Here is a 14933-nt window from a genome sequence, read left to right on the forward strand (position 1 = left end):
TATACCATCACATAGAACTCTGGAAAATGGGGAAAGCAGATCAAAGAGATACATTTTTATAAATTGTTTAAATTTTACCAGGTAATCCATTTCTATATTATGCAGCCCTATAATTTAAACAGTGATCCTTCATCAAAAAAGGGTTATCTGTTCTTGGGCACATGCACCTACTCACTCACTGTCTCACATACAAACATCTACTTTCACACACTCTGTACTGAATCAATTTCTAACCTGCCTGTGTGCCTTCAAGCCAACATATTGATTTATGGCCATCTCATATAACGGTGGTTTTGACAGTTCCGTCCTCAGAAATTCATTTTGCAATATCTGGTTGGCAGTCTTTCATAAGAGTACTAACAAGGGCTGACCCTGATTAGCTTTGAATATCAGATGGGACCTGCTGCCTTTAGGATTTTTAGGAGGCAATTTCCAAATATCAATTTCATCAGCAGTGGGTAAACAGCAATCTTAGAAGCCAAAAAATGTTAATTTCCCCTTTCTGACATGGGGTGTCAAGCCTGTTTCAGAGGACTGTTCATGGCGCTATTGAGGACTCAACTCAGGGACAGGATATACATGAATAATTTAGAGAGGTTCTGGAAACTCCCCAATACTTAGTTGGGTTGTTGGCAGCCCTAACATAGGGATGCTAAAAAGGCTAGTCAAGCATGATCAAAAGAGCACAACAAACAATAGATGAGACAATTGATGAAAACTACTCATAACTGAGCAGAGATGTGACTGTGATAGTGGTTAATAGGGCTGAGTGCTATTGGCCAGTAGTAGACAAAGAAAGAATAGACAATTTTAGGATAAATCAGGGAAAACACTTGGCCTAAGGCAGTGGTTCTCAGCCTGTGGGTCCCCAGATGTTTTGGCCTTCAACTCCCAGAAATCCTATCAGCTGGGAAACTGGCTAGGATCTCTGGGAATTGTAGGCCAAAACACCTGTCCTCCAGAAGTTTGGTTAAGGTCCGAGTTATCAATGGTATTGGAGGGAACACATACAGAAGTCCCGGGGACCAGGTGTAAAGAAAAGCGTCCCCCAGGCACCCCATCGTTGAGTCTGGGGGAAGTTGGGCACAAAACAGGCTGCATTGAGTGTTTTCTGGTGTGATGAATAGGTCTATCACCGGTGTTCCCCAAGTTTCAAAGAGTGTGGCTAGCACTTGGGGATGTATTCGCCACTTGTGGCAGGAGTTGGGGCTCCTGCTCAACGCATCTGCCAGCACATACTCTTTTCCTGGGAGATAAAGTGCAGTCAAGTGAATCCCTCGTTTGATACACCAGTTCCAGATTTGGAGTGTGAGGTGCAACAGACTGCGAAACCGAGTCTCTCCTTGCTTGTTGAAATAGAACTTGGTTACAGTGTTGTCTGTCTGAATGCGAACTACCCTACCTGACAGGCGCTGAGGGCGGGCGGGGGGGGGGAGAAAACCACATTCCAGATGAATAAACTCAACCAAGGAAACCATAGCCCTGACTCTTTAATAACTGAGTAAGGCTATCGATGATAGAAAGCTTATTCAGAGACTGCCATTAAGTCGATATTGACTTCACAATAGTTAATGGAAATGCAATTGTATTTTAATTATTTTCAACATGATTTTTAAATGCTTCTACTATTATAAATGTTATGCATCTACAGTAGTCTCGCTTATCCAACCTTTGCTTATCCAACATTCTGTATTATCCAACACAGTTTGCCTTTTAGTAGTCAATGTTTTTGTAGTCAATATTTTCAATACATTGCAATGTTTTGGTGCTAAATTCGTAAATGCTGTAATTAATACATAACATTGCCATGTACTGAATTGCTTTTGCTGTTGATTTGTTGTAAAACATTGTTTTGGTGCTTTTGGTACTGTAAAATCATAACGTAATGACATTTAATAGGCTTTTCCTTAATCCCTCCTTATTATCCAACGTTTTCGTTTATCCAACGTTCTGCCGGCCCCCTTATGTTGGATAAGCGAGACTCTACTGTAATTTGTTTTAATTAATTTTGTAAGGAGATAGCCAACGACACATGTAACCCTGCAGATTAGAGCCTGCCCACCCCAAAATAAATAATTTAATTCAATACTCTGAGGAACAATGGGGGAAAAAATGTTTTTCTTTTGATGACATTCGCATATCTGAGCGAATACATCAGCCTAAAAGCAAAACTCAAGAAACCAAAGCATAATTTTTTATACAATTTATTTGGAGGGGTACTGGTAAATCAGTACTATCTTCATGGATTTTCCAATGGCATAATTTAGTTTTTCTGTAGAGAGAAAAAAGGAAAAAGGATGTCAGTCTTGTCAGACAACAAAATACAATTCTATCTTATCAAATTAACAATCCCTCCACTCCCAATTCATTAACTGTAACATAGGATGCCTTCCTACAAGTAGCAACTACCTGGGCAGGAGGATGTAGACAGCACAGAAAGACTAGAACAGCATAGAAAGAGAAGACTGGAAACAAGAATGCAAACAATGCTCCCTAGAAAGCCTCCACTACAGTGCTGCAATTAAATTCCAACAAGCTATCTGAAGTGAAAGGAGACTCTGCAAAGGATTTTCGGTGCATTTTATTTCTCTTGTTTTTGGTCTTCTCCTTACAACTTCTCTTTCACCCCTTCAAGATGGAAAAGGCACGCTGTAGCACTAGAAGTAGTTCAGATGGTTCCTCTCCAAGGCCTGAATAAGGCTCCAAGTGGCAAAACCCTATATAGGCAGTCCCAAAGTTACAAACAAGATGCCCCTGTTCAGGAGGTTTCACCTCTCTTTCTGTCCTTGTGAGAACTGGATTTTGAAAATATTGGCTGTGAGTCTTTTGTAAGTCGGATGTTTATAACTTGGGGACTGCCTGCACTAGACAAAGAACAAAAGTTTAAAACATAACTCAAAATCATAATTTTTTAAAAAAAACACATCATTTTGTAATAAGATAAGAAAAGCCCCCTGATGTAGTTATGGCAGTTACTGGGGCGTGTGCAAAAGCCAAGCTAAAATGTAAAAAGTCAGATGAAGCTTATTATCAATCTTATCAACCAGACTTTTAGAAGGAACCCACTCCCAAGTGACAATCCATAAGCAACAAGAAGCAAAACCGAACAATGAATCATAAAACAACTCTACCTGTTGTGTCCACAAGTTGGCTTACTGCAAGAAAAAAATAAACAAAAATTCAGTTTACCTTTAACATACATTTTTAAAGACACAAGACCTGTTTTGGGCCACACCAATATGATTCCGATGTCATATTTTCCCAAAGAAAATATTCTACATTATCTGGTTTGAACTGAGATATAGGGCAGTGTGGACTCAGATAACCCAGTTCAAAGAAGATATTGTGGGATATTCTACCTTGATATTCGGGGTTATATGGCTGTGTGGAAAGGCCCTGCTTTGCTTCAAGCACTAAAATCATATTAGGCTTTCAGGTACAACCATGTTAAGATCTACATTTCTGGTGAAACAGATTAGGGTAGAGTGATGAAAAAGGAAATCAAGATTCAAAGAGGTTTTGAAGAAAATCAAAACCAGCCATGGGTATTTTGAAAACAGAACTGGTGAATATTTGAGAAGCAAGTTTAAAAGAGTATTTGAGAAGCATGTTGATAGGGTTAAGCAACCGTTTAAGATAATACAAAAATCTGAGAGTTCTTGACTACTAGGCAGGAGTTCTTGTGCTGCTGGGTGCCTTCAAGTCCTTTCTGACCTATGGTGAGCCTATGGGAAACCTCTATCCATCAGCTTTTCTTGGCAAGATTTAGCTAGAGGCGGTCTGCCATTTCCATCCTCTGAGGCTAACAGAGTATGACTTGCCAAAGATTACTCCATGGCTTAGTGTGGTTTCAAACCCTGGTTTCTCAGTTCCAGTCCAACCACTTAAAAAAAAATCTAAATGCTAAGGTAAGCACGCTTTGAAAAACAGGCAAACTGAGGATGAGAATAAGGCACAGGGACAGGGACTTGTAGTGAAGGAGAAAAAAGAAAAGTACAAAAGAAAATGGATAGTGAATGTTTTTGGAATGAGAGATGTGGATAAAAGGGAGGAAATAGAGAAGAACTTTGTTAAGGAATGGGAACTATCTTTGAGCTTTGTGGGACGGGGAAACATTTTAGACTAGGCTCCATAATTTGGTCTTCGGTAGATTTTTTTTTTGTTCATAATTTTTAGATGATGATTCTTGTGCTAGAAGAATGTTTTACTAAAAAGGAAGGACAACACTGTATATGAAGGTCTTCAATCCAAAGGATGGGAGGTCACTGCAACAGGAGGGGTGAAAGGGGAGAATAGAGAATAAAGCAGTGGTTCTCAACCTGTGGGTCCCCTGGTGTTTTGTTTGGCCTACAACTCCCAGAGATCCCAGCCAGTTTACCAGCTGTTAGGATTTCTGGGAGTTGAAGGCCAAAACATCTGGGGACCCAGAGGTTGAGAACCACTGGTATAAAGGAAAACAATTATTGTAGGCACTGTTCAGAAGTGTACGTGTTGATGTATACATATATGTGTAGATTTTGGGAAAGGGGGGAGGGAGGGGAAGCAATCATACCATTGTGTTTTATTTGATCTTGATGAAAAAATTAATTTCTAAAATATAATTGTAAAAATAAAACTTTTTGGGATTTAAAAAAAGAAAACTGGCAAATCAAAGCCTAAAAATCTTGCTTTTGAGACACTCAAAACTATTTTAGACTTTTGAAACATTTTAAAAGTATGTGGATAATAATCCTGCAGTACAGTGGTATACTACACGCTGATCGGTTCCAGCAGCTGCAGTTTTTAAGGACCCCAAGACCGTAATAGCATATGTGAACCAAGTTAGAACTATATCAACTCCAAATTCCTGCCTATACCTAAAATATTGTTGCATCCTTGGTCAAGTAAGCTACAAACAGCATACATATATCACAGTGTACACTATGATGCCATCCTTTCATACCTATAGACATCTTACTGAAACTGGAATACAGGTCAGATAAGAGTGGACTACAGGGCATATGATCATAGGCTCCTTTAATTTTCACTTCTTACTGAAAGATGTCTGGAGGTTCCAGGAAGCTCTACAATTGCTTGTTTTAAGCTAGTAGAGCTCATGTGACCAGATTTAGAACCTGTTCTACTATAATTAAACCAGATTTATTCTTATATAGCTACATGTTAATACAGAAGACATCATGTTCATTTCAGTTCTCCTCTATATGAGGAAAACTTTATTTCTAGAATAAACATTTTCAACATAGCTCTCATGGGGATGGTAATAAGTCTTTGAGCAGGAGTACAGGGAAATTAACTGGATACATCTGTAGTCAACTACAAATGCTAATACTCTTATTGTATGTATCCTATAAAATGTTATAAAATAGCTATTTTACACATGGGAACAGTTATCTATCAGTTACCAGTAGTGTTGGATTCAGCCAACTTATACAAATAAGTGCTTAACATGCTACTTTTCATATAATTTGGCTTGACAAATGGTTAACATTAAGGTTCAGTTTATTAGTAATACTTAAGAGTGGATCCAGTGAAAAATTATATTTATGTTAGTTATGATTAAAAAGCCTGATTAATTTCAATATGTCTATGCTAGGAATAACTAGCATTGATTTTAGCTCTTCGGTATGAAGTCTCATTTTCCAAAAAAACTACTGTAGTAACATGCAACACAGATTTTGAAAATTTAAGGCCATGCTGAATTCATATTATGCTCCAATCAAAAAGCTTCAAAATACTGTGTATGGAAGGAAAATATATTTTACATTAGTTTGTTTTCTAACTAAACTAAACATTTCTGGCAAACTATGTGGTAACCTACCTGATGCCTGAAACTAAACATACATAAAGACAGAAGTTCTATTCCAATGCAAAACCACACAGATAAAGCCAGGGAGCTATAGGAAATCAAGCAAGTGATGCATAATTCATGCAATCACATCCATGCTTATTCTCAGTACCTGCTAGACACTTCATTTCTGATCAATAAGAATTCCAAGAAAGGATGAAAGAAAAGTGAAAATAAAATGGTTACTAGTAATCAAAAGAAAAAATGTATGTAAAGCAATTCAGCCACACTTCAAAAAACCATCTACACTATCTTTCTACAGGAATCAAATACTGAAAAGCCCATTTTAAATCATGCCTATATTAAAAGCCTCCTGTACTGCTTTGCAAACTATTTGTTAAGCAAAGGTTGCATTCAGTTTAAAAGCTCTATACATTTTCAGCTCCACTAAATATCAATGAGTATTTGTTTTGCTTTCTATTTGTCACCAATTTGTTTAGGTTAGGTAAGGTAAGGAGAAAACTACTGCTTCAAAGCAATCAACAGAGGAAAAGGGGAAGATGCGCTCCAAAACATTTCATCCTCAGATGAAGACTTTGGAGATTATACGCTTGTATCTACTTTGTTATCAATTAAGTAGCAAAAAGGTGCACAAAAAGGGAACTACTTTGGGAGCTAACCACACACCATCTCAGAATTACCTTCTGTGATCCGGAAGTTGAAAGTTGGAAAAAACAGAAAATTTACTTTGCTGGTGAAACTGGTAACAGAATTACAATAGTGATCTGTATTTGGGAGGAAGGATTGACGCATCTTACCTTCTTGGTAGCCCCAACATTTGCTTTGGCTGTTCCCCTGACCTTCTTCATCCTGTTCTTGCGTTCTTTACGCTGTTTCCTTGAAGTCTTTTTCTTTTCATACAAGCCATGCTAAAACATAACAGAAAAATAAAGTAGTTTTGGACAGCACAGAAGTGCCAATTTATCAGAAGTTTGAGAATACAGGTGGGTACCAGTGCTTACTATGCATCGTACCTATGAAATTACAGTAGTCTTGTTTATCCAACATAAATGGGTCGGCAGAATGTTGGATAAGCAAAAATGTTGGATAACAAGGAGGGATTAAAGAAAAGCCTATTAAACATCAAATTGTGTTATGATTTTACAAATTAAGTACCAAAACATCATGTTTTACAACAAATCGACAGAAAAAGCAGTTCAGTAACGTTATATAGTGATTACTGTATTTACGAATTTAGCACCGAAACATCTCAATGTATTGAAAACATTGACTACAAAAACATTTACTAAAAGGCAGACTGCGTTGGATAATACAAAGCATTGGATAAGCAAGACTCCAGTATATCCAATACAACCTGTACAAACACTGTATTAAAATGTATCTGTATTAGAACTGAACATTGTATTCAATCTTTTACATGTACCTACATAACCACTCTGTAGGTACTTCAATTATACAATTTTACAAAAAAAAATTGAACTAACACCACATTTTGAATAGTGTTATGAGAAACAGGAAGAAGAGAGTTCAAATGTTCAAATATTGTATTGCCTTAAGTTACCTCATAGGGTGTATTTCAGAATATACATATCCTGCCTTTCCTAAAAATGAAATGGAAGGGGCAGGGGGTATGGTTCTCCTCTCCTTCTCAATTTTGTAACTACTCTGCAACATATGTTAGACTCAATGTAACTGGACCATTCCATGACTTATTAGGGACTTGAATCTGGACATTTCAAATTCCAGTTCGATAAATTGGCCCTACAGGGTTGTAGTGAGGATGTGTTTCCCTAAATAAGGGATAGAAGGAAAATAATACAAATGCAAATTTTTAATATACCTAATGCTTTGGTGAAAAAGTAGTTTAAGCCATATTTGAGATGAAAGAACAATGTGGCTCTAACCAGAATTCATAAATTTAGTCTCACATACAAGTTAAGCATCTTACATCCAGAATTCTACAATACCCCCAAAATCTAAAATCGTGGTTGGCTGAGATAGTGATACAGTAGAGTCTCACTTATGTAACATAAACAGGTCAGTAGAATGTTGGATAAGTGAAAATGTTAAGGAGGGATTAAGGAAATGCCTATTAAACATCAAATTACATGATTTACAAATTAAGAATCAAAACGTCATGTTTTACAACAAACTGATAGAAAAAGCAGTTCAAATCACGGTAATGTTGTGTAGTAATTGCTGTATTTATGACTTTAGCCCCAAAACATTGCAGTCTATTGAAAACATTGACTACAAAAAGGCAGACTGCATTGGATAATACGAAGGTTGGATAAGTGAGACTCTACTGTATACACCAACTTTTTTCATGCACTATGACATTAAAAATATTGTATAAAATTAGCTTCACGCTATGCATATAAAGCATATGCAAAACATAAATGAATTCCATGTTCCAAACTAGGTCTCAGCTCCAAGGTATAACATTATATGTACTTGTGTGTGCAAATGCAGATATTCCAAAATCCAAAACACTTCTTACCCCAAGCTTTTCAGGTAAGGGATACTCAACCCGCAGTATACACTTAATCGGTGTTTTAGAATAAGGACTGACCTATCTGCAGCAGTCAAATAACTGAAGAATCTTACCCTGGCTAATCTGTGCTTTGGTTCATTTTTCTTTGCGTAGTCCAGGGAATCATAGATCATGCCAAAGCCTGTTGTCTTTCCACCCCCAAAATGGGTTCTGAAGCCAAAGACGAAAATGACATCTGGTGTTGTCTTGTACATTTTAGCCAACTTTTCACGGATCTCAGTTTTGGGGACAGTGGCTTTTCCAGGATGTAAAACATCAATTACCTATGAACACAACATTGACAATGCATTAAACACTGACATTTTGCAAAAACAAACGTTTTTAAGCACACACATTTCACATGAATTACTATCCGGAGCACAATTACTATGCCCCATATACAAGACATAAATAAACATACATGTCCCCTCCTCATATATACACAATGTTCTTTTAAACAGCTCCACATCATGCTATTCTATTAATCTTTAATGGATTTGGTGGCAAAAGATTGGAAAACAATCCCAAATATCCCAGACACCATCTGAATTGCCCATAAACCATAAATGAAACAGGGAAACGCTTCATTTGGAAGTGCCTTTAAAGCATGGCATATGAAGCAGTGTATACATACTTGCTTAAACTGCTATTCCATGAACTCATGCAAGTAAGCTAAAGCTAACTTTTAAACAGAACTTGCATAATAGAGTGCAGTGCAAACTTGTGGTAACCTACAAGTTTACGAGGAGGGGTTAAGGAAAAGCCTATTAAACATCAACTTAGGTTATGATTTTACAAATTAAGCACCAAAATATCATGTTATACAACAAATTTGACAGAAACAGTAGTTCAAAACGCAGTAATGTTATGTTGTAATTACTGCATTTACGAATTTAGCACTAAAATATCACGATATATTGAAAACATTGACTACAAAAATGGCTTGGAAAATCCAGAGGCTTACTGTAGCACTAAACACGGAGAGTAAAGAATATACAATAATAATCATCATCATAACAGTACTGTTCCAGATTGACCACCATTATTTACTGTATTTTAGCAACTTTAAGTCACTCTGATCAGTTAGCTTTGTTTACCAAAGCACTGAAAAGCAAAAACAAAAATGACACAGAATACTGTATCAAAATACAATGCCAAGTACATCCAAGAAAGACTAAAAACAATCCACTTGAACAATAATAAGAAAAATCGTCTTACCATCTGCTTGCGCTGAAGCAGCCTGTTTGTCATAAATTTCCTTGTTCGGATGGTCACTGTGTCATTCTGCAATAGATAGAAATAAATTCCAAAATGTCAGGATTTGTAATAATAGTAAAAATAATAATAAACTTTTATTTATACCCCACCAACTTTATACCTGGCTAAATTTAAATGCAACGTGGGCATGGAAACCTACCTCTTCTTGACTCTTCCATTATATATTAGAAAACCTTTTACCCGGGCTAGATTCGAGCAGCTCGACATTAAGTCTAAGCTAGGCAGACATCAGAATATCCCCTATACGAAGAGAACCTGTGGGTGTCGTGAGGTAGATGCAGAAATGGAGGACTCCGAACATTTTTCCTTAAAATGCCCCTACTACACCAGGGTTTGATCTCTCTATTTAGACCCACTGCTGGAGAATCATACTCACTTAGAGAATAAGGAAAAATTGCATATCCTTCTACAGGGTTTAGATAAAAACTCAATTTTAAAACGCCCCTGTAACGCAAAAAGCGCTGGCCATTCGTGAGAAGATGGAAGCTGAGAGCTGAGATATTATTGCAAAATCCAAACTTAAAATTTACTATGGACAAGAAACTTGTTTTACTTACCCTTGTCCTCATTCAAACCTTACCTTAGGAAATTACTAATTTTAACCTTTTAACTCTGTATTTGTACCCTTATCTAGGATAAGTGTACAGACCACAGGTCGGGATGTTTTGTATCTTTACATGGTTTTATTGTATGTATGCGTAAGTGTGTACGTATTGTATGTTTTACATGTTTTGATATGGTAAAAAGTGACTAATCAATAAAGAATTGTAAAAACATTACCCCACCAACATTTCCCATAGGGACTCGGAGCGGGTTACAAATAGCACACAATGGTGCCAATCAACATATAAAATACAGTAAAGGTAAAGGTTTTCCCTGACGTTAAGTCCAGTCGTGACCGACTCTGGGGGTTGGTGCTCATCTCCATTTCTAAGCCAAAGAGCCGGCGTTGTCCATAGACACCTCCAAGGTCATGTGGCCGGCATGACTGCATGGAGCGCCGTTACCTTCCTGCTGGAGTGGTACCTATTTATCTACTCACATTGGCATGTTTTCGAACTGCTAGGTTGGCAGGAGCTGGGGCTAACAGCGGGCGCTCATTCCGCTCCCAGGATTTGAACCTGGGACCTTTCGGTCTGCAAGTTGAGCAGCTCAATGCTTTAACACACTTCGCCCCCGGGGCTCCTTTAAAAACTATACAGAAGTATAAAAGATAAGTGATGGTGCTGGAGTCACAGATCTACATTTTATATCATTTTTTAAAAAAAAATTTTGCTGTTCGGTTGGTCTGGAGGGATCTCATCGCAGGCAAAGGTTACCCCCTCTCATCCCCTCCTTTTTTACCTTGTGAAGACTGAGGCAAAGGACAGCAAAAATTAAACTCCATCAGCCACAGCAAAGCATCCCTTCTTGGCATCCTGGAAGTCTATCTGCATGGAGCTCCGTTACCTTCCTGCCAGAGCGGTACCTATTAATCTACTCACATTTGCATGTTTCGAACTGCTAGGCTGGCAGAAGCTGGAGCTAACAGCGGGCGCTCACTACATTCCCCAGGTTTGAACCTGGGACCTTTCAGTCTGCAAGTTCAGCAGCTCAGCACTTTAACACACTCAGCACTTTAAGCCACCAGAGGCTCCATAAAATACAGTATATCAACATTAAAATCAATGGCACATTTAAAATCCGACATAGAAAACTAGCAAGGGCCACTGTCAATAATATGGCAAAAGTATACACATCAGTACTCCGTTTTTAACAAACATCCAAGCATCGCCTACTCTAATCAAGCTATGAGAAATGGGCAGCTAATAATCCCTGAGACTCTAGAAAAAACAATACATGGTTCCACAGATTCAGAAAATGGACCTTAGTAAAGGAGATTAACTCATAGAAAGGAAGGGGAACCTGTGGCCTGCTAGAAACTGCACTGGCCTGGGCTAATGGAAGTTGCAGTCCATGAGGGAGTACAAGAATGCGACAATGCCATTACAAAGGCGTTATTTCGCTCTATTTGAGACACAGAGCAGGCCGCAGAGACGCACTATGCTGAGGGGAAGGGGGAGACTTTCACGGCTGGATTAGGACGCTTCCCTTCCCTCCCCTCCCGCCCAATATCCGTTGGAAAGAGTCCGGGGGCCCGAGTCGAAGGGAGCCCACCAGCCCCGAGGGTCGCTGGGCGAAGGATGGCGCTGGGCCACGACGGATTGCACAAGGCCGCCCCCAGGAACTCCCAAGGCCGCGCTGGAACTCACCATCTTGCCGGCCTCTCTTGCAGCCGCGAGAGGAGAAAAAGAAGGAAGGAACTTTCAGCAGCCAATCATATAGCGGCGCGCGGAAGGGAGGCGGGGCGAATCAAGCTTCGGGGCGGGGCTTCCTTCGAAAGAGACGGCAGGAAGTGGCGAAGAATGTTAGCGACTTCCTCAAGGATGGCGGGACCAATAGAATGACAGGCATGAGAATCACAGTGTTGGAAGGGTTCCCCGCCAGTCCAATCCCATTCCCATAGGCAGGAACACACAATGAAAGCACTCCCGACAGATGACCATCCAGCCTCTGATGAAAAGCCTTCCCATTGTCGAGGAGGCCTTGCATGGAGACCGGCGAGGAAGCAGCTTACAAATTGTTGCTTGTGTATAACTGGGAATACAGTAGAGTCTCACTTATCCAACATTCTGGATTATCCAATGCAGTTTGCTTCCCACCCCGATCCACAACTGTTTCTCTAAGCAGGAAGGATTGAACTTTTTATGGATTTAATTTCCGAAAGTATTGCTACTTATAAGTTCATTTTATGCAGTTCTATCTTTATTTGGAGTCCCCGGTGGCATAGTGTCTTAAAGCACTGAGTTGCTGAACTTGCAGACCGAAAGGTCGCAGGTTCGAATCCCAGGAACGGAGTGAGCGCCCACTCTTAGCTCCAGCTTCTGCCAACCTAGCAGTTCAAAAACAGGCAAATGTGAGTAGATCAATAGGTACCACTCTGGCGGGAAGGTAACAGCGCTCCAGGCAGTCATGCTGGCTACATGACCTTGGAGGTGTCTACGGACAACGCCGGCTCTTCGGCTTAGAAATGGAGATGAGCACCAACCCCCAGAGTTGGACACGTCAGAGGAAACCTTTACCTTTGCCTATCTTTATTTGTAGTCAATTTGTTAGTAGCCAATGTTTTTAGTTAATGTTTTCAATATATTGTGATGTTTTGGTGCTAAATTCATAAATACAGTAGTTACTACATAATGTTACTGTGTTTTGGACTGCTTTTCTGTTGATTTGTTGTAAAACATCATGTTTTTTGTGCTTAATTTGTAAAATCATAACGTAATTTGACATTTAATAGGCTTTTCCTTAATCCCTCCTTATTATGCAGCATTTTCGTTTATCCAACGTTCTGCCAGCCCGTTTATGTTGGATAAGTGAGACTCTACTGTACAAGTCTTTTGGGTTGATGTGAGTTTTCCGGGCTGTATGGCTATGTTCCAGAAGCATTCTCTCCTGACATTTCGCCCACATCTATGGCAGGCATCCCCAGAGGTTGTGAGGTTTGTCGGAAACTAGGCAAGTGGGGTTTGTTTATCTGTGGAAGGTCCAGGGTGGGAGAAAAAACTCTTGTCTGTTGAAGGCAAGTGTGAATGTTGTGATTAAGTCACCTTGATTAGGATTTAATGGCCTTGCAGCTTCATGACCTGGCTTCTTCCTTCCTGGGAGAATCCTTTGTTCAGGAGGTGTTACCTGACCCTGATTATTTCATGTCTGGAATTCCCATTTTCAGAGTGTTCTTTATTTACTGACCCGATTTTAGAGTGTTTTTTTATACTGGTAGCTTCAGACAGGACGCAGCCAGGCTTTAAATCTGTAAGGCCATTAAATGCTAATCAAGGCGATCAACTGAAACATTCACACTTGCCTCCAACAGACAAGAGTTCTTTCTCCCACCCTGGACTTTCCACAGATACAGTAGAGTCTCACTTATCCAACATAAACGGGCCGGCAGAACGTTGGATAAGCAAATATGTTGGATAATAAGGAGAGATTAAGGAGAAGCCTATTAAACATCAAATTAGGTTATGATTTTACAAATTAAGCACCAAAACATCATGTTATAAAACAAATTTTACAGAAAAGGTAGTTCAATATGAAGTAATGCTATGTAGTAATTACTGTATTTACGAATTTAGCACCAAAATATCACGATGTATTGAAAACATTGACTACAAAAATGCGTTGGATAATCCAGAATGTTGGAAAATTCCAGACAAGAAACAATCAGCCAGGCTTTGAAGCTGCAAGGCTTTTCAATGATAATCAAGCTGGCCAATTGCAACATTCACCCTTGCCTCCAACAGACAAGAGTTCTTTCTCCTACCCGGGACATTCCATGGATATATAAACCTCACTTGGTTTAACCTCTGGCTTGCTGGTAAAACGGAATGACCATATCGCGAAAGAATGCAGGTCTACAAAAGTGTGTCACTGCTAACACAAAAAGTACGAAAACCTCTGGTCTATCGGTGATCCCTTCTTTGCCAGTGTCGCCTCCCACCCTCTAGAGGGCGCTGCAGGAAAGCGAGACTCGTTGCAACGCTGCCTTCTCTTGCTTCCTCGACGTCATCAGCAGGCGCGTGGCTGCAGCGACTGCCGGCGTTTCCCCTCCGCTTCTGGGAAGGCATTCGGGTCTTCTCTTTCCGCGGCTCCGGGAGCAAGGGAGAAGGGCGGGTGCGCCGCTCACAGCTGTCGCCATGGTGAAGGAGCAGTTCCGCGAGACCGACGTGGCCAAGAAGATGTAAGCCGCGGGGTGACGGCCTAAGGGGGAGGAGGAGGGACTGCACAAAGGGGGCGGGACTTAGAAGGTGATTGACGTGAGAGGCGCTCAATCTGTGTGCTCAAGTGTTGGTGGGCTGCACGTGTTGAAGGGAGCTCTGTGGAGGCGTGCATGATGGGGCCCAGACCAAAATAATACTTCTGTTTGGTTTTTGTATATCTTTCAGGCTGTGTGGCCATGTTCCAGAAGTATTCTCTCCTGACGTTTCGCCCACATCTATGGCAGGCATCCTCAGAGGTTGTGAGGTGTGGAGAAAAACTAAGCAAGGAAGGTTTGTATATATATCTGAGAGAAGAACTGTTGTCAGCTGGAAGCCAATGTGAATGTTGCAGTTAATCACCTTAATTAGCATTGAAAAGCTTATCTATTGTCTACTTCTTGCTTGGGGGGCATCCTTTGTTTAGAGTCGTTAACCACCCTTGGTTGATTCATGTCTGGAAATCCTCTGTTTTCAGAGTGTTGCTTCTTATTTACTGTTTTGATTTTTGAGTTTTTTA

At 39.8% G+C, this 14933-nt stretch overlaps 2 protein-coding genes across 3 annotated transcripts in view; one reads left to right on the plus strand and one right to left on the minus strand.

Annotated features, from left to right (window-relative positions):
- Positions 1 to 2188: 2188 nt before the first annotated feature.
- Positions 2189 to 12025, minus strand: rps24 (ribosomal protein S24). Of its 2 annotated transcripts, XM_008114335.2 has the most exons (7): positions 11870 to 12025; positions 9558 to 9623; positions 8414 to 8623; positions 6604 to 6714; positions 5958 to 5975; positions 3132 to 3155; positions 2189 to 2272 (listed from the first exon to the last, which is right to left on the minus strand). In XM_008114335.2, exons 1-5 carry the CDS (start codon positions 11870 to 11872, stop codon positions 5970 to 5972), a joined length of 396 nt encoding a protein of 131 aa, XP_008112542.1. In that variant the 5' UTR covers positions 11873 to 12025; the 3' UTR covers positions 2189 to 2272; positions 3132 to 3155; positions 5958 to 5969. The 2 variants fall into 2 exon arrangements, with proteins under 2 accessions (XP_008112542.1, XP_008112543.1); XM_008114336.2 differs by lacking the exon at positions 5958 to 5975 and having other exon boundaries at positions 11870 to 12024.
- Positions 12026 to 14226: 2201 nt separating this feature from the next.
- Positions 14227 to 14933, plus strand: part of polr3a (RNA polymerase III subunit A) — a 55093-nt gene continuing 54386 nt past the window's right edge. The window contains exon 1 of the mRNA XM_062975872.1: positions 14227 to 14397. Coding sequence (XP_062831942.1) covers positions 14354 to 14397 — 44 coding nt within the window. The 5' untranslated portion in view covers positions 14227 to 14353. The remainder of the gene's footprint in view (positions 14398 to 14933) is intronic.

This window comes from Anolis carolinensis, chromosome 3 (assembly GCF_035594765.1).
Source record: "Anolis carolinensis isolate JA03-04 chromosome 3, rAnoCar3.1.pri, whole genome shotgun sequence".
NCBI lineage: Eukaryota > Metazoa > Chordata > Lepidosauria > Squamata > Dactyloidae > Anolis > Anolis carolinensis.